Source organism: Pelmatolapia mariae, linkage group LG20, assembly GCF_036321145.2.
Source record: "Pelmatolapia mariae isolate MD_Pm_ZW linkage group LG20, Pm_UMD_F_2, whole genome shotgun sequence".
NCBI classification, from domain to species: Eukaryota; Metazoa; Chordata; class Actinopteri; order Cichliformes; family Cichlidae; genus Pelmatolapia; species Pelmatolapia mariae.
This window is the reverse complement of record NC_086244.1, coordinates 20,497,095-20,523,272: the sequence shown is the minus strand read 5'-3', so window position 1 is coordinate 20,523,272 and position 26,178 is coordinate 20,497,095. Positions and strand designations below refer to the sequence as shown.

The window sequence follows — 26,178 nt, the reverse complement described above, 5'->3', positions numbered from 1 at the left end:
AAGATCCAACCATGGAATTTTTTGTTGTTGCCATTTTTCAAGTGGTCTTAAACTTTTGATTATATATCGATAGATAGATACAGATTTATATAGATATATATATAAGCAGGACCTCATTGAAAGGCTTTGGTCAAGGTAGTATGCAGTGACCCTAGAGCTCCCCTCTTGCCAGCTCCACCCAACAGTTCCTGTCATTTCTCAGTAAAATACTGTGTGTTGTGCCAGTATCTGTAACAGAGTTGTTGGGGATTTATACACTTGTGTGGGGCTCATGGTTGTGTGCTAGGGTGTGCAACTTGTGCAACTATAGCAGTTACACAGCAACCTGAACAAGATGAGGACCAGAGGTTGGTGCACCTTACTAGTAATCTGCAAATTGTTTATTTGAGTCCCTTTTCAGATGCTGCCATATATGAGACATCTGTTTTTGTATGTGATCCCTGGTGAAAATAAGCATCATGAACAACCTAAACTAAACTAATACTTAAAAATGTCATTTGTTCTAAGCCATATGGTGAGGCTGTGTAATAGTTTCGACAGGTTGCCATAACCAAGGTCACGTTTATTCTCTATAAAAGTAATGTAAGTATTCATTTGTAGATATGTTAAACACATTAGAGCAACCAACAAAGACACAAAACACAAAAATCACTCCCCGTATATTCACTCCTCTTCTGTAGGACTAGCTAGATGCCAAAGTACCACAAACACAACTTCTGTACATCTGCTGTTGTGGCAAAAACAAAACCAAAAAGCACCAGTCTACTTTTAACCTGTAAATTTGGTACACGTCATCTCTTTTTATGCAACATCCTCTGGTGATTAATGCATGAACAGGACTGCCACTCACGTGTTTCTGTTTAGGCTCAAATCGGTTTGATGTTTGAAGGGTCACAGAGACAAAATAATAACCCACCCAAATGTGTTAAAGCTGCTTTGAAAGTGTAAGGAGTAGAAAGTATAGACACTTGTTTAAAAATGTAGGCAGTAAAAGTAAAAAGTAGTCTGTACTTAAGTACAGTAACGAAGTATTTACACTTCGTTACTTCCCACCTCTGATGATATTTATTTTGTGTGTGAAGATCTCTGCATGTCCCGACATAGGACTATAGGTTCTCCTTATCATTAACCTGTTTTGACCTGTCTTAACTTTAGGATTAAAACTGTTAACATTAATCACTGGGACTGCTGTTTGTGCTACTCCTTTCACCCTCAAGTTAATGATTTATTTACTATTATGCTGTCTATATGTGCCCTTAACAGTCACTTAGCAATGGCTTTTGAGCAGAGGAAGTCTGTAAAGGCAGGGGGGGAGAGAGCAAGAAAGAAGAGACAAGGTTTCATTTCAAGTCACTTATGGCCCGCAGTTACACAATGCTACAGATGTTCACCTGAAAATCATTAGTTCACTGTAATTATACTTCATGAATCATGTTAGAATTGCAGGAGTTGATTAAATAATGATCACTACCCGCTCATTACTGTTAATTTCTATGACTCATCAGGCTGTCATAAAAAGTCAACATCTTATTATTCACTGACACATTCATCATGAGTTCCTTCTCCAATACTTGTACACAAATGATTCTGTTTTTCTTATGAACGTGCAGATTAATTTTAACTAGAAACTGACTTCCCCATATGTGTGAAGGGACTCCTGTGTATATTTGTTTTGTGATAGAAGGGAGACCTGATAGTTTCTGTCCTAGTGCACACTGAAGTTTGCTACAGCAACTGAATCTCACAGCAATGTTTTCCTGTTGCATTTAGGTTGCTGCAGCAGCCGTGGCAGATTGTTATGGTAGCAAGTACAGCAGCCCTTCCAAAAGGGTAAACATAATTTTTACTTTATCTGTTTGTTAAGGCTATTTTTGTAAAATAACTTTCTGTAAAAAACAAAGCTGTTGTAAAGTTTGGTCCATATTTTGGCCTTATCAGGATCTCCTGGTGCGTTCCAGAAGAAGATGGGTCTTATCTACAATTGAATTAGAAGAAGAAAAGGAGGCACAGTACCCCTTTGAGATTTCACAGGTAAGGAAATTATATGAAAGAAATAACTGATACTGATAAATGATATGACTGGTCACTATGGACAAATCTAATATGCAAAAACTAACAGCCTGATTGTATCTTGACTAGATGTATAACGACAAGATTGAGGGGAAAGCCTTTAGGTTCCTTTTAAGTGGTGAAGGTGTGCCGGACGTGTTTACCATCAACGAAAACACTGGAGCCGTCTTTGCACATAAAAAAGTGGACAGGGAGCAAAAGCCACTTTACCATGTGAGCTAATACTGGGATATAAATTCCTCTGATAATAAACGCAACTGATATTGATGCTTTTTAAGTGATGCAAAATGTTTTATTTGAGTGGGGTTTTTTTATCCACAGATTAACTTTGATGTCTTGGACAGAAATACGGGTGAACAACTAGACAAGGAACTAGCATTTGATGTTGAAATACAAGACATAAATGATAATCCACCCAAGTTCTCTTTTCCTGAAATAACAGTTAATGTAAAAGAAAATATACAAGAAAGTGAGTATACGGTGTGGTAAATAACTCATAGTGTGCACATTTTCTATTTCAAACACTAAAAAAATAAAACAAACTATATTAAGACTCTTAGAGAATATAGAATCATTTCAAACCAAAGTCTCATATTTCATCTTACTATAGTCATACTGCATACTTCTTTAGTTTTCTTTTTCTGACTGAAATCATTTTCTTTATACCACATTTACTCTCCAACTCTCCTTGGCTCTCTTTACCCAACTTTTTAAAGGGTTTTTGCCAGTTACCCTGGTGGTCACAGACATAGATAAGGAGAAGACACCCAACTCTGAATTTGACATAACGATGGTTTCACAGAGTCCAGAAGAGCCCAAAATTGCTGTGCAGCAGCTTGAAGGAGGACTGGCCAAACTCACCTTAAAAGGATGCTTTGACTATGATGTGAGATTTATTGCGATATTCTTGCTAAATCTTTGAAAAGTTAATGTACATGCAAATAAACATGCTGAATTTTCAAATATCTCAAATATATATTATATGTTTCAGAAAGCAACAAAGTATACCATCATCTTACAAGCAAAAGATCATGGAACAAAGCCAAAGACTCTGTCCTCTACTGCTGTTGTCAACCTGAACATTGTCGATGCAAACACTCACCAACCAAGATTTAAGGAGAGACAGGTACCAATTATTTTACTTACTAAAAGTGCTTTTTAAGAGACGCACATATTAAACTTTTGAAATTTTTCCTTCTTTTTAGTACAACGGTGAAGCAATAGAAATGGAGACCATTGCTAATTTTTTGAGAGTTGCTGTGGAGGATAAAGACACTCCCAACACTGATGGATGGCGTGCCAAGTACTCGATAATTGCAGGGAATGAAGAAGGAATCTACAAAATTGAAACTGATCCAGAAACAAATGAGGGTGTCCTGAGTATTGTCAAGGTAATTCTGCTTTTCTTACTCGGATTAAAAACTTGATTATTTTACTCAGGGAAGAACTAGTCCACTAATGTTTTATCACAAAAGCTATATCAATATGTAATAAAAGTTGTTTGTGTGTGTACGTGTTGTGTGTTTCAGAAAAAAAATTTTGAACGCACAACTTCAATAAACCTGCAGATTGGAGTAAAAAACATTGAAGACATATTTGTTTGTGCTGGCACAAATCCACCTACAGACAGAGCCAATGTCACTATAAAAATGGTTGATACCAACGATCCACCAGAGTTTGAAAAAGCTATAGATGACACATACTTGAAGGAGGAAGCAGAGCCTGGAAAGGTGCTGTTCAAGCCAAAGGTTATTGATGTTGACTCTAATGTTACCAGGTAGGGTGTCTACAACCTTTCTACAAAGCTTATTTTGATTGACATAAATATATAAGGGCTGCAATGATTCTTTGAGTCATTCGAATAACTCAATTATAAAAAATCCTCAACACAAATTTTTTCTTTGATACTTCGTTTAACACACGGCTGTGTAGCGCTCAGTTGTCCCCATGTAAACCTGAGTGCTTCACCCACATTTGCGCCTAAGAATAGACTTGCAGTAGAAACATATCTAGAAACAGACATCAATAAAAGTATAACAACATTAAGCCAGCGAAGCCCCCAGTTTTTCAGCAAAAAACTGGTAACACAACAGCAGCAGTGGTGTAGATGCCATAGTTTAACGTGGAGTCTGTCTACACACACGGCAAAAGAGAAAAGAGGTGGAGCTATTAAGACCTCAGGTAGAGTGAAAGAAAATGTTTTTTTTTAGTAGTGCTGTTCCTGTAATCACCATTAAAACCTTTACTGGAAAAAAGCTAGCGGGAGTCCTTCATTCAACCAACTGATCAAAAAACTCTAACATGAAGAAAAGGGAACTTTGTAGCTGTTCCATCCACCACTGTTTTCTTATACAGCAAGAATGTACAGTAAAGCAACAGAAGTTACATACCGATAAACTGTCAATTTAGTCTGATACAATTACTAAATGACAAACCTCTCACTTTCTATCGCAGTGATACCTGCAGTAAACATGGCCGAGTTTAAAGGGGGACATGAGGTGTACTACACCATATTTCAAGGCTTGCGCAACATCATTTTTCAGATTTAAAGTGAAATAAAATAAAATATGAATAAAACTGCATTAATATTTAAAAATAATAATATATAAGTTTTTTACAGGCCAATAAAATTATATATGTGCCAGTAAAACTCTGCGGCACTGATTATTGATAATACTCAGTTACTAAATTATGACAAAATCTGCTACGTTTATAGAACAAACCCCAAGTGGCCCAAATCTCTTCAGCAATAACATTTCTTGACATAAAGGTTGGAACAGTTGACTTAATTTGAGCTATACTGTACTGTAGTTCATGATAATCTCATTGATTGAGTCTAATGTGAATCCAAGATTTTTCATTCTGCCTGTAAGCTACAACATAAAATAGAGACTGACAAGGGTTTTATTTAAACCCTTTTATTTCTTTGTCTTTCTTGAAAGAAAAAACAGATCCTGCAAAGCATGATAAGCAACAAGAAATGGTAGCTATCCCAAGCTAATCTAATCATGTCTTTATCGACACCTGGTCATATAGATTATCAGAAAATAAGCCTATAAAACAGTGGCCTGCAAGGCCAGTAGGTGTCACAGAGAAGCATAACAAGATTAAGTTAGAAATGGCTACTGAGGGAGTAACGCCCTTTGCACTGCAGTACACAAAAAGCTACAGCTTTGGTTTCCACAAGCTAAAACTCAATATTTTTATCTAATATGTTCTGCACCACTCTCTGATTACTCTTTAGGTATGTGCTCCTAACAGATCCAGCTGACTGGGTGGCCATTGATAGCAAAACAGGAGAAATCAAATCAACTAAGAGGATGGACAGAGAGTCACGATTTGTTGATGACGAGAATGTTTACACAGTCGTCATAGCTGCCATAGATGATGGTACACAGAAGCTCCACTATAATTAAAATAAATTGGATAATTTCTTAAAGAAATCTTTGGAATAACAAAGCATTTTTTTTTATTTTGCTGTGGTTTCAAAGGTAAACCTCCAGCCACAAGCACATGCACTGTCAAGATCCACCTGGCGGACATCAATGACAATACTCCTAAACTGGTCAACAACAGCGCTGTCATGTGTGGAAACAAGGTTAAAAAGGTCAAGGTGCGTGCAAAGGACCTAGATGCCAATCCTTATAGTGGACCCTTCCACTTTTCTCTGGGGGATGAAACACAAAAGCAACAGTGGAAAATAGAACCTGACTATGGTTGGTAAATTTAGATATATGTTAACTCTCATTTCTATATTAAACAAACATTTCTGGGAAAAAGCCACAAACCCCCATGCTATTTTCTCACCCCACACAGGTGAGGAAGTATCTCTTGTTAGCCAGAAGACACTTCCTTATCTTAACTATTCCATTCCCCTGGTGATTATGGACCAACAGAGCGTAGCTGGACATGACACTCTGCAATTGACCGTGTGTCAATGTGATGAAAATGATGTTTGTCGCGGCAGAGAGCCGCTTTCAACCCGTCTTGGACCAGCTGGCATTGGGTTGGTTATTGCAGGATTGCTTGCATTTTTGTGTGAGTATTAAAATCAGTGAAAAGATAAAACTGAGCTATTATAAATTCTAATAAGATTATAGTCTCCTGTGTTTTTGAAGGTAAAAAAAATTCTGTATTAGCATTAATAAACAGGTGTTGACCACAAAGCATTTTTGTTTTCAATTTCACTGTAAGAAATGCTTTAATTTTTAGGAATAACCCAATCAGACAGTTACACTTTTAGAACTCCTTAGTACAACCACAGTCACATCTGTCGTTCATAAGGAAGAAGCGGCTCTTCTGCTTTCCCAACCAACTTTAATGTACTACTTAGGAGACCTTCTGGTACCCATGGCAATGACAGTTCAATAAAACGCAAAGACAAGATGCACACTGTGTTCTTAGCATTTGTTTCATGTGTGTCTGCAGTGCTTTTAATTGCACTATTGTGCAAGTTTGGACCAGATAAGATTGAGTTTTTGCCACAAGATGAGGGCAATCAGACTCTAATCCAGTACAATCAAGAAGGAGGGAGCTCTCCCTGCACGGTGGGTTTGTCATGTTCTGTGCGTGTAAATTCAAGACAATGGTGTGCTATGTTTCTCCACCAAGCAAAACATGTTTTTTAATATTCTCTCTTTCCTTCAGACCGAGCCCAATTTCTTCCAGTCACAAGTAGATAATATGGCAGTGACAGATGGTCAGATGGATACCATGCAGGTGATCAACCTCTCAACTCTGACACTTTCTTTCTTTTTTGGTGAAGGATTTCTTTTCGAAAAGAGACATCAGTTGTGCCAATTTGGACATAGTCATAGTGTAGTTAAAGACATCAGGAGAGAAGCCAAAATGTGTCAGTTAATCCTGCTTAAAATGAATGGCAGCTATAATCCAGTTGTTATTGTATTTTTCTTTGATGACAGACAGGTATTTAAGGCAGTGGTTAAGATGTATGCTGTGTATACAGCTATAGGAAAAAGTTTGCATACTGTCTGCAAGGTAAACGTTTAAAAAGTGTGAGCACATCATAGAGAAGACAAGTTGGAACAGCTTCTTCATTTTTAGATGTACTGATCATATTTGCTGCATTAAGTTGTGAATCTCTATGGTGGTCTTTAAGTGTAAGCTACAGGTAGGATTTGATTTCTGTACCAATGAATATACAGTTTTGGGAAGTTTGTGAGCACTTAAGAAAGCATAAAGTTTTATTATTTGGAAGAGGGTGCTATAGATACATTTTCATTTTCAAATTTGTTGAAATGTTTTTAATTGAAAAGTAATTCAACTTAAAACATTTTTTATAAAACTTGAAAATTTTCTGAATTCAATGATTAATTAACCTCTTCTGCTCAATTATCTATCCCAGATTGATACAGAAAGACCATATGACGTAAATAGGTACAACAGCTCAGTGTCTACCATGGTGAGTAAAGCTTTTTAAAATATTTTCTTTTGTTTATTTTAAGTGTACATGATAATTAAGCTTTGGGATGGGTACTGAGGACCATTATTAAACGGATTTTGGTGTCAGACTGCTTGGTCCTAAAGTATAGCATCAATTACAAGTCCCTTGACAAAATTACTTATTGCTCCGTGATGATAAAGCTTTTGAATTTCCGCTATTGCCCAAAAAGGTCCAAAAAGGTTGAGCAATTATGGTAAAATGCACATGGTAAAATCTAGTATGCAGAGCTCACTTTTCTGTTTGTCTCCAGACAGCAGTGCTTTGTAATTGTTTTATTATACCGTAATACACCAAAAATAAAGCTCATCTTCTCTTCTTTCCAAAAGCATTCAAATTTTTTCTCTAGCACAAAATATCTCATAAACTCAGAACAAGCATCAATTCTAAGCACTTCTTTAAATGGTAAGAAGTAGGGGTTGAAATGAGTTGTACAATGGGTGGGAAGAGTCACGTATGCTGACTTTATGGAAAAAAGTGAAGTTAAAAGTAGAGGATGTTTGACTATATTCTGCCAATACTTTATTATATTTTTTAAATTATATAATATATGCACTTTATTATATGTTCAGTATACAATTGCTCATTTACTTGAAGTGAGTGGAATGTTGAATAAGAATTGAAACAATAATCTGGAAGTGAACAGTGTATTTTTTATTTTTTGTTTTTTTTAGTTCTCTAAATAGAAAACAAACACCCAGCGGCTAAGGAGTACTCTTCAGTGGCTTTAATAAACAGGGACATTTTAATAGTTATAAGTAGTTTTTTTTCACTGGATCAGAATTATATCAGAAAAAAACGTGTCTACTGTAGTCTCTTGTCTTAAACGTGGCTCTCACTGGAGATCTGACAGCCAAATCAAACTCATTCTTGAATGCAAGTTAAGGCAATGAAAACCATTTCATTCGTATAATAAAACAGATGTGAGTGACTAGCATATGTTTGAATTAGACACCCTGGTACCTGCTGAGTGAAGAACATCATGTGAGAATAGAAAGGTGTGTCTTCTCTGACACTCACTGGCATGTAGCTGGCAGACAAGAGGTGTCGCAATGAAGACAAACTGATAACCTGAAAGAGAACATTTTTAGGGAATTAACATTTACTCTTGTTACTGTGAGCACAATCAAATCTTTTACAAGTGAAAAAGGTGGTTCTGGATCACAGTATGTGTTCCACGACCATTAAGCAACATGTAGAAAAGTTATCTTTTTTTAACCGCTTTCATCCACCCCTTATGTATTTTACAAAAAAAGCTATCTATATGGAGACAGACTTGCTACATATCCTGAAACATTGTAGACCCTTGTAAACTCATTTATAGAGGATAGCCAACTCCCCCCTAGTCTAGTCAAGAGTATGTACCACAAATTTGTTTAACCTATCCTAAACTTCGTGTGAGCTGTCCTGCCAATCACAGGTAAACAACTTGGTATTACCCATGATTATGCTGGGCCGAGCATAGCTCTCGAGTATGAAGACCAGCTGAACTCGTCAGTGTCTAAAAGCAGCCATTATCAATGTAATCTTTTAATTTTACAATAAAATGTTCATTGCAGCATCAACAAAAGTGTAGATAAATAAAGGTAAATAATAAGCAGTGTCTGTATCATTTGAATACAATCCTAACAATATATATCCCTAATTATGGGCATAAATATTTAACTTTAAGGCACAAATCTGACCCAAGGAGTAGGGCTTGTTGTTTTTTTTTATTTAGCTTTTTTGTTTCCTTCCTACAGTTCCAGTCGCTAGGCATGCATCAACAAGAAACTTTCAGGAGCCATGGCATGAGAAGCATGGTAAGTCATAATGGCTGTAATAAAAACAACTTCTCCTTCTTAACCGTTTACCTTACCTATTTATTTTCTACAAAAAATTATTTTAATATATAATATAATAATAATAATATCATATTGTAATAAAAGAATTGTACTAGGCACTGGTAAACTCTATGATGAATAGCTATGCTACCTCTTTAGATCCACAAGAGGGTGCTGGAACCCTTATGTTAAAAAATACTGCCCTACCTTTTTTGGATACAATATTTAACTCATGCTAGCTTGTTAGCTTTTACACATATACAAATACTACTAAAAGTAGTTTAAAGAAAGTGAAACATTAGTAAGGATGTTTGATTACAAGTATTATTATTCTATACTGCCAATATTAAATATAATATTAAAATACAACATTTATAAATATACTCACAGATTTACTCTTATGTTAACAAACACACATGATGGCAGCTTTGCTTCATTTTATTATATGTTCAGTATTTAATTATTCAATTACTAAAGTGGGTAGATGCTGAAGCAGTTAAAAAAAAATTTTGTGTGAAAAGATCCCTAAAATATTATGCTACAGTGTAGAATGCATTAAGAAAAAGATACACAAAAATATACACAGATTTTCAGAGTAAATTTAAGTCTGCAATGAACAATGTGTTTTGTTTTGTTTTTAGAGGACAAACTCTACATGGAAATCAAACAGAACGAACACCTATCGGGTAAGGAGTACTCTTATGTGGCTTCATATTTTACAAAACATTGAAAATCAGTGATTATGTTAACAAAGCACTATGAAAATTATGCATTTGCATTATATGATGTAATAAAAGCTGACAACCCTGTTCTCTGTAAGCAGGCCGGCTCATCAATTTACCAACGCTCTTTAAGCCTTCGATCGGCTGACCGCATTGAAGACCATATCAACAGGGTAAGAGGTTTATTTCACACAAAGCATGCCTTGTATATGGCTTATAATGCACTTGATTTTATTGACGATCACATTCATTAAACTGCACTGACTGCACAGCAATGATGTGTGGAAGGGCTGCAGTCATGCTGTACCAAATGCAATTCAGCGCTATACTGAGTACTGTTTCTTTTTTGTTTGTTTTACAAATTAAGCCAAGCCATTTATTTTTGACTTCTAAATTCCACAGAGATGTAACGAGGTTGATGGAAATGTTGTTGACCACCCAGCATACCAACCCCACAGCTATGCCTTTGAAGGAGATGGCAGCATATGTCAGTCATTGGATAAACTGTCATTCTACGACATGGGAGAGGATTTTAAGTATCTGGATGATTTGGGGCCAAAGTTCAAGACCTTGGGACAGATGTATGATGAGGCAATTAAAAAAAAGAAAGTACAGCTTTAAAAGGCACTGCTGAAATGTAAATTGTATTCTAGGTTTCGCTCCCTAAAATACAGACTGAGCAGAGATGATACACCACTACGTTTTAATATTTTTACTTAAAGATTATGGACTATAACATCTAATTCATCCTAAGCCAGGTATATTTTGTTGGCATTAAGATGGATTTAATGCACTGCACAGCTGGTGACACACTAGTGGTTTGTGAAATGTAATAACTTGAAAGGGATCAGGTGTGTTTTCTTGTTTTTTTTAGTTTGCTTTGTCAGGGCAGTATTATTGGGAAATTTAACAGAACTTCTTTCTGTTGAAACTGAGATGACTCCTGTTAGTCACATTTTTCTAGAGTACTGTTTTGTAAAGGATTTTTGATGAGAACACAGGGCTCATCATAATGGGTTATTGTTCATGCAAGTTAGAAATGTCCTTGGCCTATTGTTGATGATCGAGTGACATACTGGTCTGGAATTAACACTGGATATCCTACAACATTAACACGTTAATGTTAATGTTTAGTTTTCGTATTTGCATTTCATGATACAAAAATAACAAACTTTATTCCTATAACACCTTTCTAAACCAGTCACAAGGTGCTTCAAATACTTTACAAAAATAACACATTTTTATAAAATACATAATAAAATGAATGACATAAAAAATAAAAAATGAAAATAAAAATGAAATTAAAAAACAACAATAAAAAAGCAAGATACATCATGAAATGTTATTTTTAGAAGAGCAAGTGTATACAGGTATATTTTTTGAGTTTACTGGACGGTTGGACTGATTGAGCTGATCTAACAGTAACAGACTTGTTCCGGAGGCTAAAACAATAAAAGCACTGATTTAAAGTGATTTACAAGTAATATAGAAAAATCTGAAACTGTATAGAATAGAAAGCAAATGTGCATATTTGTAAAAAATATTTTCTTTGTTAGGAATTAAAATAAAGATTGTAGTTTTTGGGCTGAAATACTTCAACTTTTTAAAATTATACAAAGATTTTTTTACACTTTCTAATGACAGCAATTAATTATATTTATTCAGTTTATGTTTGCACAATGCTCCTCTAACCCGACTACTTAAAGTGTGGCTTCAAAAACATCACTGCATAGAAATATCACTGTAACACTGAGTTGGGTTGTCTGTACTTGTGCCAAGTTTTGAGCTTTGGTTGTAAAACTTTGTGGCAGCTCCTTGACAATGTGCTTTGTTGTGTTGTGCTGACTGTACGCTGTGTAGCCATAGCTCTTTCAGCACAAGTGTCTCAACTTGTTTTTTTAAAATACTGACAAATGTCAGCAGGTAGTCAAGGTGAGCCACAGAGGGTAATATGCAAAACAAATCTATGAACATGTTTGCGTCACATGCATAACTTCCTCAGAACCTTTCTCTATTACAAGTGCAAATGAATTGCCAGAATTCATAAAAAGACAAAACATGGAATATAAATAATAAAACATAATATGAAACAAAAACAGACAGGTGAAGGCATCAAATGAGGCAATAATGAGGGCATTAAAGACATGTAAAGAATCTTGAAGTTCACTTTGATTTTTTCCATTTCTTCTGGCTGGTGTAAGTGAGGTGTGGTAAATCATGGTTCAAAAGGAAACTAAAATTTGAACTTGCTGATGTGTTTTCGCTGACTTTTATTATTCTAAACTTTTTTCTTAAAACTGCGGGGTGTGGAACATTTTTTTTAGCTTCTACAGTAGGAAAGTTTGAGAATGACTGGATTAAAGTGACTGGACAAGAACGCATAGGGGGTTTCTGTGTTTTTAAAGCAAGCCTGCTTGTTTTAGAAACACAGTTTGTTTAGTTATTTTACTTTGTTTTTTTTGCATGGGGTGGTTTTGGCAATGATCTTCCCACGCAGGGTGTTGTCCAAAAACAGTTCTTATCTGTTTTCCGAAGAAGTGATTTCATCAGTGCTGCTGGTAAAGGCTCTGAAAGGCTGTTTTGCTTCAGGCCTTAAAACAGTTAGTTATTTTAATATTAAAGACGAACATCCCAACAGTAAAAAAAAAAAAAAAAATCCTAGCAGACAGGAGCCGGGGCTTTATTCCTCATCACTAAATAGGCAAATCATAGACAAATTGGTCAGTCACTGAAAATGTATACTCCCATGTACATTATTTTCCAGAAAGTGATCTTCTTCCTTTTCCCTACCCAACTCAGAGGAATTGACAAAGTTTTTTTTTTTTCTGAAGGTTTTGGAGATCTCCATAGCTGCACAGTGACACCACAAACTTCAGTAGTTGTAGGGGTAAATAAGTTTCACCCGTCACTCTGTAAGGAGGCTCAAATTGCTGACATCTAATCTGGTTTGATTTCCCAAAACTGATGGTTTTACTTTTCCCATGACACTGGCATGTGGGTTTCCTTTATTTGAATTTGACTGCAACGCTTTGAACACAATGTTTTAAAGAGGATCAAATTATTGCTGCTACTCAATTTGATGTGTTTAAAATACATGAAAAGATTTCTGTCACTTAGTTTGAAAGAAAGCGAAACAACTATGAAAGCTTTTATTATCAGTGATCAAATCACTTCTTGAGAAAAGGGGATATGGACTATAACTAGGTAACAAAACCTTTGGGGAAAAAACTTGGGAGTTACATTTTATAACCCCAGTTAGGAGTGGTGTAATTGTTCAGTATTTCCAGATAATTATGCAAGTTCCTGCTTAGTTCCTTCAGCTCAATGGCTAAATGAAATAAATCAAATCACTTAAATTATTATTATAATTATTATTATTATTATGAGCCACTGTGGACAACACCAATACCCACTTCACCAACCCTTCCACCTTCTGGGAAGAGATACAGATTAATCAAAACCTGAAGCAACAGATTAAAAGTCCTTAACTCCTTCTGTCCTCAAGACTGTACTAATAGGCGAGGTAGTGGAAGTACATAAACCATGTTAGTCTCACCTTTTCTTCTTTTTTTTACTAAATGCAAAAGTCTTGAGCCACAACTAATTTCTTTCTAATTTGCTTTCAAGGAGTCAGATGTTCCGGTAAAAATTTAAAGGGATTTATTTATTTGACTTAACTATTTGACTTAACTGACTGTGGCATCAGCAAATACTATTAACTATTTTTTTTCTGTGTTCTAGCAAGCTTTCAGTAGGTCAGCGCTTCAAGATTTTATATATTTATACAGTGTTACAGTTTGTAACGAAAGCTGCCAACTTCTGCTGTCAGGGTTAATTAAAATTCAAATTAAAAATTAAAAACAAATAAAAAATGTAAATAACAGTAGAGCTTTCTATTAGTCATGAAAATATTTAAAATAATGAATAACAATAGGTTGTTTTTTAAATCTGCTATTTACCCCAATTTTGATCCATTTCTTTTCTTTTAGTCACAAAGATTTTTACTACAAAACTTATCAGTATTTGCATAAAGAATAATTTTGTCTTGTACTGACAGAACTTGGGTTAGTTTGTGTTTTAAATGTGTATTATAAATAAAAGTCACATGCTTCAAATCTGTTGGACCTCTGAAAAAGAAGGGAATGAATCTGATTCTTGGGCTGCTTTTTTGGTACAATTTTCAAACATGCTTTCTAAATGAAGATACCACAAAAGCTGAAAAGAAAACACCATTCCATTTCTTAGCCGAGAAAGAATATCTATAAAGCTATATAACTCTAAAATTAATAAAATGTGTACAAAAAGGCACTCAAACCATTCATCATTAACCAATGGAAAACTATGGGTTTCTATTCATTTAGTTCTGTAATGACTTCATCGCGTCTTTACCACAATTGTCACAAAAGCATTGTCAAGTTAAGTAGCTTTGGAAAGATCTGTAAGACCCGAAACACTTGAAAGAAAGACTTGTATAGCCTATCCCCAACATGCTATACTTGTAACTGACTTCCACTAGAAGTCTGAACATGCCAGGCGCATTTTGGAAACACCTGCTGTGGTCTCATAAGGTTTATATCGAACATCTGGACACAATGAGAAAAGGTACACTTCAAGACAAAAAGGTGCTGAAAGCCTCAACCAAACTCTTGGACTATATGTGTTTAGGTAAACATTTAACAAGTAATAGATTAAAAACATTAAAACAAAAACTTTAAAAATATCATTCACCTAATAAATCATACACAGAACACTAACCAAGTTCTATTTGTATTCACAAATAGAACTTGGTTAGTGTTCTTATGAAGCAGTTTTAATCACACAAAAGGCCTTGTACTATATTGCTGGTAATTGATGAATGACTGTACCTTGACATACAGCATTTGAAAAGTTGCTTTTCCAACTTTACAAATGGAATGCAGTTAACTCTGGAGTGAGGTCACTCCCATGTGTGACATCCGGGGCAAATCAAACAAAGCATTTGTCCTTCCTTTGAATCAGTCCTGTGACTACATGTATTAGTCTATATTGTCAACATTTAAATAGTCTGTATTAAAATACAATCAGTATTGTGTAACAGTCTTCAGCCAGCCTCCGTTTGTTTCATATTTTGAACATTTTTGTAATTTTTCAAAATCTTTTAGAAGAGAATTGTGTGTTGGGATTTTCTTCATTAAGCCACTTAACACTGACCTTGCAAAAATGCCTCCACCACTTGTGTCAGCTAACAGAACATATTTGGTAATTGTAGATATATTTTTATATACTTTTGTTGTTGTGTGGTTTGAGGGGGCCACCATGTCTGCTTGCCTTTCTGTAAATAGCCACTTCAATCACAAAAGGTATCTAAATCAAGGGATTCTGTGTTGTGTGCACACACAGACAAGTGAGGAAAAAACTAATCTTAAATTGTCCCTTTAGACATTTTGTGATGAGTAGCCTGTTGCAAAAACACATAATCTATTCCAATGTATTTAAGTGAACCTATAAAAGATGCCCAAGATACAGTTACAAATACATATACTCACAGACACACAGATGCATATATACAATTCTATCTATTCTATATTATATAATATATTATAATACATAATATAATATCATAGACTAATTATGTTTTTATATGTGATTTTGTGTGGTTTTTAGGGGGTTTTTTTCTTTTTCTTTTCTAGGATCATTTTAGATTTTCAAGCAAACCGGTACTGTTAGTCAAGGTGAAAACTGTACACACCCATACAGATACAGATAAAGATTTCGATTACCTCATGGCTAGACGTATACAGCCTTATAAAGATATCCCTCCCACCGGTATCTCTCTGCCAAAGCTCACATTGGCATCCAGCTGAATTTCTACTCAAGTGCATTCAAGTAGTAGTCTGGGACGAATTCACTTCAAAACTAGCCGTTCTGTGGATATAATATGGAACTAATACACCCAATTCTACTTTTGATTCTGGTAAGTATTTAAAACTACATGTAATATTTTATTACTTCTGCCATAAATTTCAACACAAATATTTAAAAAATATGTTTTCATCATAAATAGCACAATTAACATGAGAATATGATAATTTACTAATTGTGTTTATGAAGATTATGTCTGTCAACAGAGTTATAGTCAGTGTTTAAAGATTAAAAATCTGCTAAGAATTTTCATATAATACTCATAAATATGCTGTGCTGCACATTTACTGCAAGAAATGTTTCCAGTGTAATCTTTTGCAGTGTTGGGGAGTCCACAGATCATCTTCACAACTTCTGCTGCGTCAAAAAAGAAACTGGATCATTGATTCCTTTACTATTGATGAAGGTTATCAGGGACCTTTCCCATATTCACTGGGCAAAGTGAGTGTATGCCTTAAAATGTAACAGATATTATGAGATAAGGAAGGATAATTCCAAAATTCACTGCTCGTGTGTCTTATGTTTGGTATAGATTGAGGTTGAGAAGGACCTCGTTCTTTTTATGATACAAGGACAAGGTGTCGATGAAGAACCAATGCAAGTGTTAGAAATCAATTCATATACAGGAGAAATAAAGGTCCTCCGTTCTGTGGACTACGAACAATATCAAACTCTTAAGGTAAGAAGAAATAAAAATAAAAAAAAATCTTATGGAAATTAAAAGCTATGCATGGAGTGAGGTTTGATTATTTCATCGTTTTTGCCTTTCCATTGCAGCTTAAATTCAAAGCACTTGACAGAGAAAAACACGAAATAGAGACACAGCTCGGGATTTATATAGAGATTTTGGACACAAACGACAACCCTCCAAAATTTCTGTTTGAAAAGTACACTTTCACCATAAAAGAGTTAACATTACAGGGTAATTTTCTCATTTGGAAGGAAATATTATTTACAATTGTAATGCTACTGCGATGAAATTATCATTTTTGTGACAGTGAATCTAAATAAAATAATCATTATTTCCTTTTGATACTAACAGGCACTGAAGTGGGTAGAATTCAAGCAACAGATCAAGACATAAGTGAGAAATATAACAAAGTTGACCTTAAAATAGTTTCAGTCGTACCTAAACCTAAAGATCTTGAGTTCTACTTCAAAGAGATCGATGAGACAGGCATTGGAGTCATTTCTTTTAAAGGATGTCTGGACCACGAGGTGAGAGAAATTACTGCTTGATGGCAAAATTCTCAAATTAAAACTTTGCATTTTAATCTTTCAACATGAATCTCCTCAAATTTCAATAGTACAACTAAATTCAATATGTTTGACAACCATTTACATTCAAGATGAGCGATATTTTCTTTTTCTCCATCAGACAGCTGAGAAATACACCATTACAGTGGAGGCCAAAGACAATGGAGAAAAACCACAATACAGCTCCTGCACCATCATAATCAATATAGAAGATGGAAATAATCATCTTCCTGTCATCACACAGCAAACAGTTAGCAGTTACTTATTTCAGTCACAATAATTTATTCAATGAAAATCATTTCCTATTTTACAACTTTCTCTTTTGTAACCCGAGGGCCCAGAAAAAGTGAAAGAAGGACAGACAAATGTTCTTGTGTCACGTATACAAGTTCATGATGAAGACACCAGAGGAACTCCAGCCTGGAGAGCCAAGTATACAATCCAAGGAGACACAAACAACAACTTTAGAATAACTACAGATCCTGAGACAAACGATGGACTACTCCATGTGGAAAAGGTATTTTTGTGATTATGTTTACAGTAGACTAAACTTTCCAATCTAAGTAGTTCAAAACAGTCTCTGTGGTGAAAACCCTGTCACATTTTTAAATTAACCAACATAAGCTCTTTTTTATCTTCAAAAATTAGTATATAAAACACAGAAAAATATGAAAGAGATTTTCCTGGCCTGGCTTTTTATAGCAGATAACCTTAAAAATAATTTGAAGTAGAACAAAAATGGAAGAAAACCATGACTCAGCATATGAACATTACCTGATGCTGCTAAAGTGAAGCAGAACAAAATTACAGAGGTTTTATTAGACACAGCTAAGCGTTTTGCAATTTGGCATAAATTTAAAAAGTTTATATTTATTCAGTATTGAACAGCAGAAATGAGACTTTTTTGTCAGAAGTCATTTATATAAAAAAAAAAAAGCAGTGACCAACAGTGCTGTAAACAACAGTAGACTGCTTGGTAATAAGCAAGCGAATCATGTAGAAAACAGATTTGAGATTGGGAAACTGTTCTTGAAGTGCACTGAGAGAGACAGAGAGAGAGCTGTGCAGGAAGTGTGATTTTATCATAGTGGAAGCAAAACAGCAAAAGTAAGAGGGAATTCATGACAATGTTTATCTAAAGCGAAATGTGAAGCGGCGAAGCATAGTTTTGATCTTCTTTTGCTGCTGGTTCAGTCTATTTTGGTTGGAGAGGGACAAAACCTACAGCTTTACAATCTAGTGCAAAAAAAGACAAAAACACAAAGCGCAGCCCCGACCTATCAGAATCTGTGAGCTGTCGACTTTCAGCACTGGCTGTTTACGTGAAAGAAAGCCGACATCTCACTCATTGTGATGCGTCGGGTCCGCGCTCTGTGTGTGAGTCTTTTTGTGGAATCCATTTACCTGCTCTCATTTACTGTTTTAGCTGTTTTGTGGTTGCTGAAATAGTTTTGTGAGATTCTGGCATTTCTGGCAAAGTACTGTATAGGAATTTCTTTTATTTATGTATCATTCACATTATTTTATTGTATAATGCCTTGGTGCAACTGAATTTTAACATGTCTCACATTCATACAGTAAGACAAATGGTGGGGGTCTAGTTAAGAAGTTGGGGGAAGCAGACAACTCCACAGGAAGAATCTTTTGTCTCTTTGAGGACTCTGGGAGGTAGCAAGGGAGTGTGAATCTTAAGGTGTGAAACAGCTGTGTACTGCCTTTTGTTCCTGGAGAAGGTATTTAACTGAGAGCCATGTTAGGCTGAGGGAGACTCTGCTGACCGTCTGCCCCGCGGTCATGCAGGCTCTCCACCAAGCTTGGTTTGTCTGTTCTTTGTGTTTTGATTAAAGAATGTTAGCTACCGCTCACCGCTCATCTGCAGGCTTTATTTAAATGGAAAACCTCCAGAATAGTACATTTATATTTAAAAATCGATTCGGGATTTTAACAAATCGATATGGCTTTATTCAAGCTAAAAGCAATTTTAATCGGGTAGCAAACAGTTTTAACCAAAGCTATGATTTAAAAAGCCCTGGAAAAGCATGATAAGTTATTGTTGGGTCTGTGCTTCCACAGGCCCCGCTGGTTTAGAAACGTATTCCCATTAACGACAAGCAAGGAAACAAGACGAACAGCTTTTACTTGCTAGCAAGGGAGACTGGCTGTGGGAGCTGAACGCTCCTCACCTGTCTCCTAGCCAGAATCAAATAAACAGCCTTCCTCGCAGTCTTTTATTTCCATGACACACAGTTTAACACAGTTACATTAGACACAAGCACCTCCCATTGTAAAACCCCCCTATGGTTACAAAAGATAAGGCACTATGTGTGTGCACGTGTGTCTATATGTGTGTGCATGTATGTATGTGCGAGAATGTGTGTGTGTGTGTGTGTGTGTGTGTGTGTGTGTGTGCGTGTATGTAGGTGAGCGTGTGTGTTGGTGTTTGGGGTCCGTTTGTGTGACCTCCTGCTCACCAAAAGGGTCATAAAAGCAGGAAGCTTACTAAGCAAGAAAACAGAACCTTCAGATAGGATGTCCCTAATAAAACACTATAGCCTCCCCCACCAACAAACTGGCTGGAGAGGTGGTCAGAGATAAAGGAATGTCTTTGATCGTGCTGCTTGAACTAAGACTTACAAATTAAAGTAACACAATGACAACATTTAACAATTTGACTCCAACAGTTATGCTCTTTTACAGCCTTTAAACTACGAAGATGGTGCCTTGAAGAATATAACTATCACTGTAGAGAATGAGATCCCCTATTATTCATGCAAAGTGGAAAAACGCAGCTCCATTGGTCTTTGGAAAGTAGTAACCATATCTGGTTCCGCTGCTACTGGGTCTGCAAAGAGCTTCGTGACTGGAACAGTTGCATCCAGCCATCAAGTGATCGTGACTGTTGAGGATGTCAATGAGCCTCCAGTTTTTGACAAGACTTCCATAGAAACTGTGGTCACTGAGAATGTTAAGGAAGGCCAATACCTGGCAACACTCACAGCTAAAGACCCTGATGTTGCCAACAAAAACACATTTAAGTAAGTCTTGACAACTATACAACTACATGTCACTTCTACAAGACAAAAACATACAGCATTACTACATCAGTAGACACTTTGAAAATGTCTAACAAACCATTTCAGATACATTATAGGACACGATCCAGCTGGTTGGATTAAAGTGGACCCTGACACTGGAAACATAACCACATCAAAGCCCTTGGATCGAGAGTCAGAGTTTGTTAAAGACAACATTTATGTAGTCACAATATGTGCTGTTGACGATGGTATGAATCGATAAGTTTTTACATATTTGGCCCATCATTCATTTACATTTCCTCATTACATTTCTAAACAAGTTGCAATACTTTTTCATCACCAGGGAAACCAGAAATGACAAGCACTGCAACTCTTAGTATCTATGTTAGAGATGACAATGATCATACTCCATACCTGGTTGTAAGCACAATTGAAATGTGCCAGTCTGACGGACAATCCTTTGCCAACATCACAGCCTTAGACTCAGATGTTGAGCCCTACAGTGGCCCTTTCACCTTCAAGCTCCATGGAGATGTTGAGGGCAAGTGGAAGATTGACCCTGTCACTGGTAAGCTTTAGAGTCTGCAGATACTCAACCTTTTATAACTCACAAAAACAGTGTCACTTGTATTAAATATACTTCTAAGCCTCCTTTATATAAAAGTATAATTAGTATATACATAGACTGCCACAATGACTGTTATACATCTGATTATGTATTCATTTTGGACACAGGTTATTCAGTCAACTTGGTTAAAGAGCATACAGTTCATTCCAATCACCATGAGCTGTCGCTAGAAGTGTCTGACCAACAGGGGAAATCAGCTTTCCACAACCTGTCAGTTACTGTTTGCAGCTGCTTAGACTCAGAAATCCCAAACTGTCATGTGAGGACATCTGGCACCACACTAGGAGCAGGGGGAGTGGGAATTATTTTTTTGGCCATGCTGCTGATTACAGGTTGGACACATGTTTCAAATATTTCAATTATTATAAATAAGATAACCTCATTTATATTTGTTGTTGTTATTTAAAAACGGTTAAAATATAATAATAAAAAAAGGTCTAACAATAAGAAATAACTTATAATAATAAGCTTTGGACAATAGGAAAGACTTCTTCTGGAAAAAAAATGTAAATGAGTTTTCGATGGGTGTTTTTCAGTTAGATTTAAGTACTTATTTCTTATGCTTGTTAAGATTTTGAAAATAAGTTTTTTAAAATATTTTTTTAAAGTAAAAGTGACGACAAAATAACAGGGATTCATTTCAGTCAAAGCCTTTCCCTAATGTAATAGAATTATAACAGCAATAAACATATAGCATGTTTTGTATGTCATGTATGTGTGTGTGTGGTCTTTATACTACAGGTTTGCTACTTTTGGCTCTTCTGATGTCCTGCAAAAAACAGATCTTGGAAATCAAAGACGATTTATCTTCTGAACAACAACTGATGAAGTCTAACACTGAGAATCCAGGAACAGACTGTTCAGTAAATACATTTATCATAAATCACACTTACACACACACACACACACACTCAAATGCTCACTCACACAGATATTTGTTGGTTTTTAAATTAAAGATTACAAACTGTACAAATTGGATATTTTCATTTTGCCTGACTTTTTAAATGTAATTATCCCTACTTCAGCAATTGTAATTACTGAAATTATGTAAACATAACTTCTAGTTTTTGGTATAAAAACCCTAAAACATCATTACTTTGTCAAGGTGGCCATTGTGAATCAGAATGGGAACAACATGCAAGAAATATCTCAAGTTAAAACTGTGAAAATGAGTCCAGTAAGTGCTACAAAATATATATTATTGTAATAACTAGTTTGTAAAGAGCATTTTTGTAATATACCATGCATTGTGAGAAATATTTGATGTTTTTCAGGCATTTCTTCTAAATGACTCAGAAACCAACTCAGAATTCGTCAAGAGTCAAAAAAAAAGCTCAGTGGCACAACCATTCATTCGTGGAAGCTTTATGCACATGGTACAGATATTATGATTACTGTTGTTTTATTTGTTATTATCACTAAGTAAACCTGTGATACTTAAACAGGTAGAAGTTAAGAATTTTGCTCATGATAACTTTCTGTTCATGAAATTTATCAAATCTCAGAAGTATTTAAATGCTTGATTTTTCAGTCACAGCAGGGATCAAACATGGGAATGGGATATCACCAGGGACAATCTGTGAGTGGGGTATGTAATATTTCTTTTCATATGAAACTTTCTGTTAGTGCCGGACCACCTTTTTCTGTCAGAACTGACTTAATTCTACAAGAAACCGGCATGAAATGATTTGAGATTTGTGACATGGTGCCTTATTTTGCTGGAAGCAGCCATCCAAATTTGGGTACACTGTGGTCATAAAGGGACAGACGTGGTCAGCAGTAATACTCAGGTAGGCTGTGGCATTTAAATGATGTTGAGTTTGACCTAAGGGGTCCAAAGTATACCAAGAAAATATCCCCCACGCCATTACATCACCCCCACCTGATTGAATCATTTCTATAAGGATGGATGAATCTGTGCTTTCATGTTGTTTATACAAAATTCTGCTCCTATCATCCATACTTCACAACAGAAGCCAATACATCCAATGTTCTCTTGTCCATTTTTGGTGAGCCTATGTAAAACATAGCCTCAGTTTCCTGTTTTTAGTTGACAAGAGTGACAGTGTGGTCATCTGCTGCTGCTGTAGCCCATTTGCTTCGCAGTTGAGGTGTTGTGCAATCAGAGGTGCTCTTCTGCCTATCCTGGTAGTAACAAGTGGTTACTACTGCTGGCTTCATGTCAGTCCAAAGCAGTCTGACCTTTCCCCTCTCACCCCTCTGCCAGCAACTCATGCTTGAATTGGCCTGGATCGCACACATCTTCTACCTAATACTCAAAAGAACACAGAACAACTAATAATACTCATTAATAGATGCTACTTAGTTGTCCTTGTTTTTAGTCCCCTGCTCTTTCAAGAAACTGTTTAGCCTTAGAAAAAAAATTAAGTCTTTGTTTCTTTCGGGTTTTGGTCCTTTTTTTTATGAGACTGATTGAAAACTAAAATAGCACAGAATAATCTGCTGGCCTTGCTTTTTTACATTGTATATTATCATAGACCTTAGCAAATGGATTCTTATTGAAATAATTTGCGCCAGGAAACAATGTCATGGTTTGATGTGTTTGTTTTGTTTTTTTTCTTCAGCTGATGAATGAAGCAGTACATGGAGGATCACAAATGAACTCACTAACCTCACAGTACCAGGGGGAAGGATCAGGGTCAGCATTTATTCGTGGAAACTTCATGCGGAAGGTACTGAGATTATTATTAGTATTAGTATAATTAGTAGTAGTAGTAGTAGTACATCTGTTTGACAAAGTGGTTGTTAAGGATTTTGCTGGTTCTTGACATTTTGCTTTTCTGTGAAGTTTCAAAAGTATTAACCAGTTAATGCTTGATTTTTCCAGTCACTGGGAGCAATATCAAATAGTGGAATGAAACATCTCCAGTGGCAATCCAGGCATGGGGTAAGGCAAAATGAGTCCTTTTGATGTTAAATTTTCCAGAACTATTTTATAACTTCCACTCACCAGCCACTTTGTTAGTTACACCTTGCTAGTACCCTTTTGTCGTCAGAATGGGATGTATTCAACAAGGTGCTAGAAATATGCCTCAGAAATTTTGGTTCCTATTGATATGATAGTGTTTAACAGTTTTTGCAGAAGTGCAAATCTCCAATTCCACCACATCCCATAGATGCTCTGTTGGATTGTTGGTGGTGGTTCTGGAGACTGTGAATTAAAATATGCCATTTGAGTGTAGCGAACTCATTGTTATGTTCACGAAACCAGTTTTGGTGTTGCACATTATTTTACTGGAAGGAGCCATCAGAAGACTGTAGCCCATTTGTTTCAGGTTTCCCTGTTTCCATTAAGAGATGCGCTTCTGCCTAACCTGGTAGGATCGAGTAGTTTTTACTGTTGCCATCCTAGCAACTCAAAGCAGTACACCCGTCTCCCCATCACCCCTCTGCCAGCAACACTGAGTTGATGGAATGTGGTTGGCTAATTAGAAATGTGCATTAATGAGCAGTTGAACAGTTATTCCTAATGAAGTGGCTGTTGCGTGCAATTCCTACTATGGAACAACTTTTGTTGTTAACAGGTATTGTCGATGTAACAACAGCCTCATATTACAGGATAGAGAATAAAGATGAATATTGGCATTATTACAGAATTGGAGATGATTATATACACATAATCCTGCTGCCAAATACTCATTAAAACACTGAATAACTGATAAAAATCCTTCATTCAAGTCAAAGATGGGAACACAGTTTTGTCGGGAAAGAGAGCAGCCACTGTGTGTGCACATTATTATGCAAGTAGTATGCAAGTAGCATAATATATGCTACTTGGTTAAACTTGAAGAAGAACACACTTAAAATGTGTTCTTCTTTAGTCCCTTGCTCTTTTATTTTTAAAAGGTTTTAAACACAGAAAAGTACAGCATCAACTGACAGCCTTGCTCTAACATTTTTCAGTATGATAGGCTTGGATGACAAATGGATGCTAATTAAAATGATTTTAACCATGACATGCTGCCATGCTTTGACATTTGTTTGTTTGGTTGGTTTCTTTTCAGCTGATAGATGAAGCCGTACGTGGAGCATCACAAACCGGGTCAATAATCTCAGCTTTTCAAAGGGAAAGCTCAATGGCACAAGGTTTTACTCGTGGAAGCTTTATGCGCATGGTACAGATATTATTCTTATAAAACTTGTACTTACTCTTGTTATCATTAAGTACATGTGTCAGATTTAAATAGTCCGGTGTTAAGAATTTTGCTGAGTAATGACATTTTGTTCATTTAATTCTGTCAAGTTTGAAAGACTTAACTATTTAAATGCTTGATTTTTTCAGTCACTCGGAGGATCATCAAACAAAGGAATGGCACATCTGCAGGTTCAATCTAAGCATGGGGTAAAGCAAAATTTTCTACAGTTTTGTCATTTATGGTCAACTACAAAGTCTTATGTCTTACCTTAATTCCTATTTTAATTCTAATATAATAATATTTCAAAAAAGAAAATTCATACAACTTCCTGTTTCTAATTTTTAAGATTTGTATGGGACTAGACCACCGAAACCAGCTACTAAATGAGGTAATATCAAAAATGATAAATACTCTCCAGGAACAAGGAAAGGAACTGGGCGATTATGTGCCTCATGTATATAATGAGGAGGGAGACACAGAGCATAACTTTGAGCTTGATGCAATCTCCATTGCTGATGTTTCCTTTGACCCTGAAATGGATCTGTGTGACAAGTTCACTACTCTGGCCTCAATCTGCATGCCTAGTGATGTCACCACAATACAGGAAATCCAAACAGCAACTCTTGTCCAAGAAGAAAGCCATGAACTAAACTGGCAGAAACTCACATTTAATGAGGTTTACATTTCACAATAAAGTCACTAGACCTCAAGTATAAGGTACAATATGAAAAGTCATAAATATTTATTCAGTTGTCTGGGAGCATGGTATGGTAAGACGCAGTGTCATGTCATAGTGTTTACAATAAAGACTGGGTAATGCAAAAACTAATGCAGAAAGGTGAATATGGTATTTATCAAATCTGCTTATTTGCACTCTGGGAAATGATGGGTGATGCTTTCTACTTTCATTTGGGTTATCTTGAGCTTCTGTTCTCAGAAGTGTTTTTTAAGGTCACTTTTTTATCTTTTTCTATTGCGACATAATATATTTCAAGCGTGTCAACTGTTTTCTTTGTCCATTAGAGGTTGTCAGGCATTTAAAAAAAACAGAGTTAAGCTTGAATGCATGAATCTTAAAGGCATGCAGGTGTGTCTTGTGCAAATAAAAGCTTTCTCCAGAATAA

The 26,178-nt window shown here is 35.8% G+C and overlaps 1 protein-coding gene and 1 pseudogene across 1 annotated transcript; both read left to right on the top strand.

Annotated features, from left to right (window-relative positions):
• The first annotated feature begins 1,273 nt into the window (after positions 1–1,273).
• Positions 1,274–7,718, top strand: cdh26.1 (cadherin 26, tandem duplicate 1). Its single transcript, XM_065469663.1, has 16 exons — positions 1,274–1,297; positions 1,771–1,830; positions 1,939–2,031; positions 2,140–2,283; positions 2,392–2,539; positions 2,787–2,956; positions 3,062–3,196; positions 3,276–3,461; positions 3,600–3,847; positions 5,315–5,460; positions 5,562–5,786; positions 5,887–6,108; positions 6,499–6,617; positions 6,718–6,789; positions 7,436–7,492; positions 7,704–7,718. Exons 1-16 carry the CDS (start codon positions 1,274–1,276, stop codon positions 7,716–7,718), a joined length of 2,064 nt encoding a protein of 687 aa, XP_065325735.1.
• A 377-nt stretch (positions 7,719–8,095) lies between these two features.
• Positions 8,096–25,748, top strand: LOC134619236 (B-cadherin-like; annotated as a pseudogene).
• Positions 25,749–26,178: the final 430 nt, after the last annotated feature.

Coding starts and splice junctions, on each gene's coding strand:
- cdh26.1 (XM_065469663.1), top strand. CDS start 1,274: ATGGCTTTTGAGCAGAGGAAGTCT. Junction 2,540..2,786: donor AAAAGAAAATATACAAGAAA/GTGAGTATACGG, acceptor AACTTTTTAAAG/GGTTTTTGCCAGTTACCCTG. Junction 3,462..3,599: donor GTGTCCTGAGTATTGTCAAG/GTAATTCTGCTT, acceptor TGTGTGTTTCAG/AAAAAAAATTTTGAACGCAC.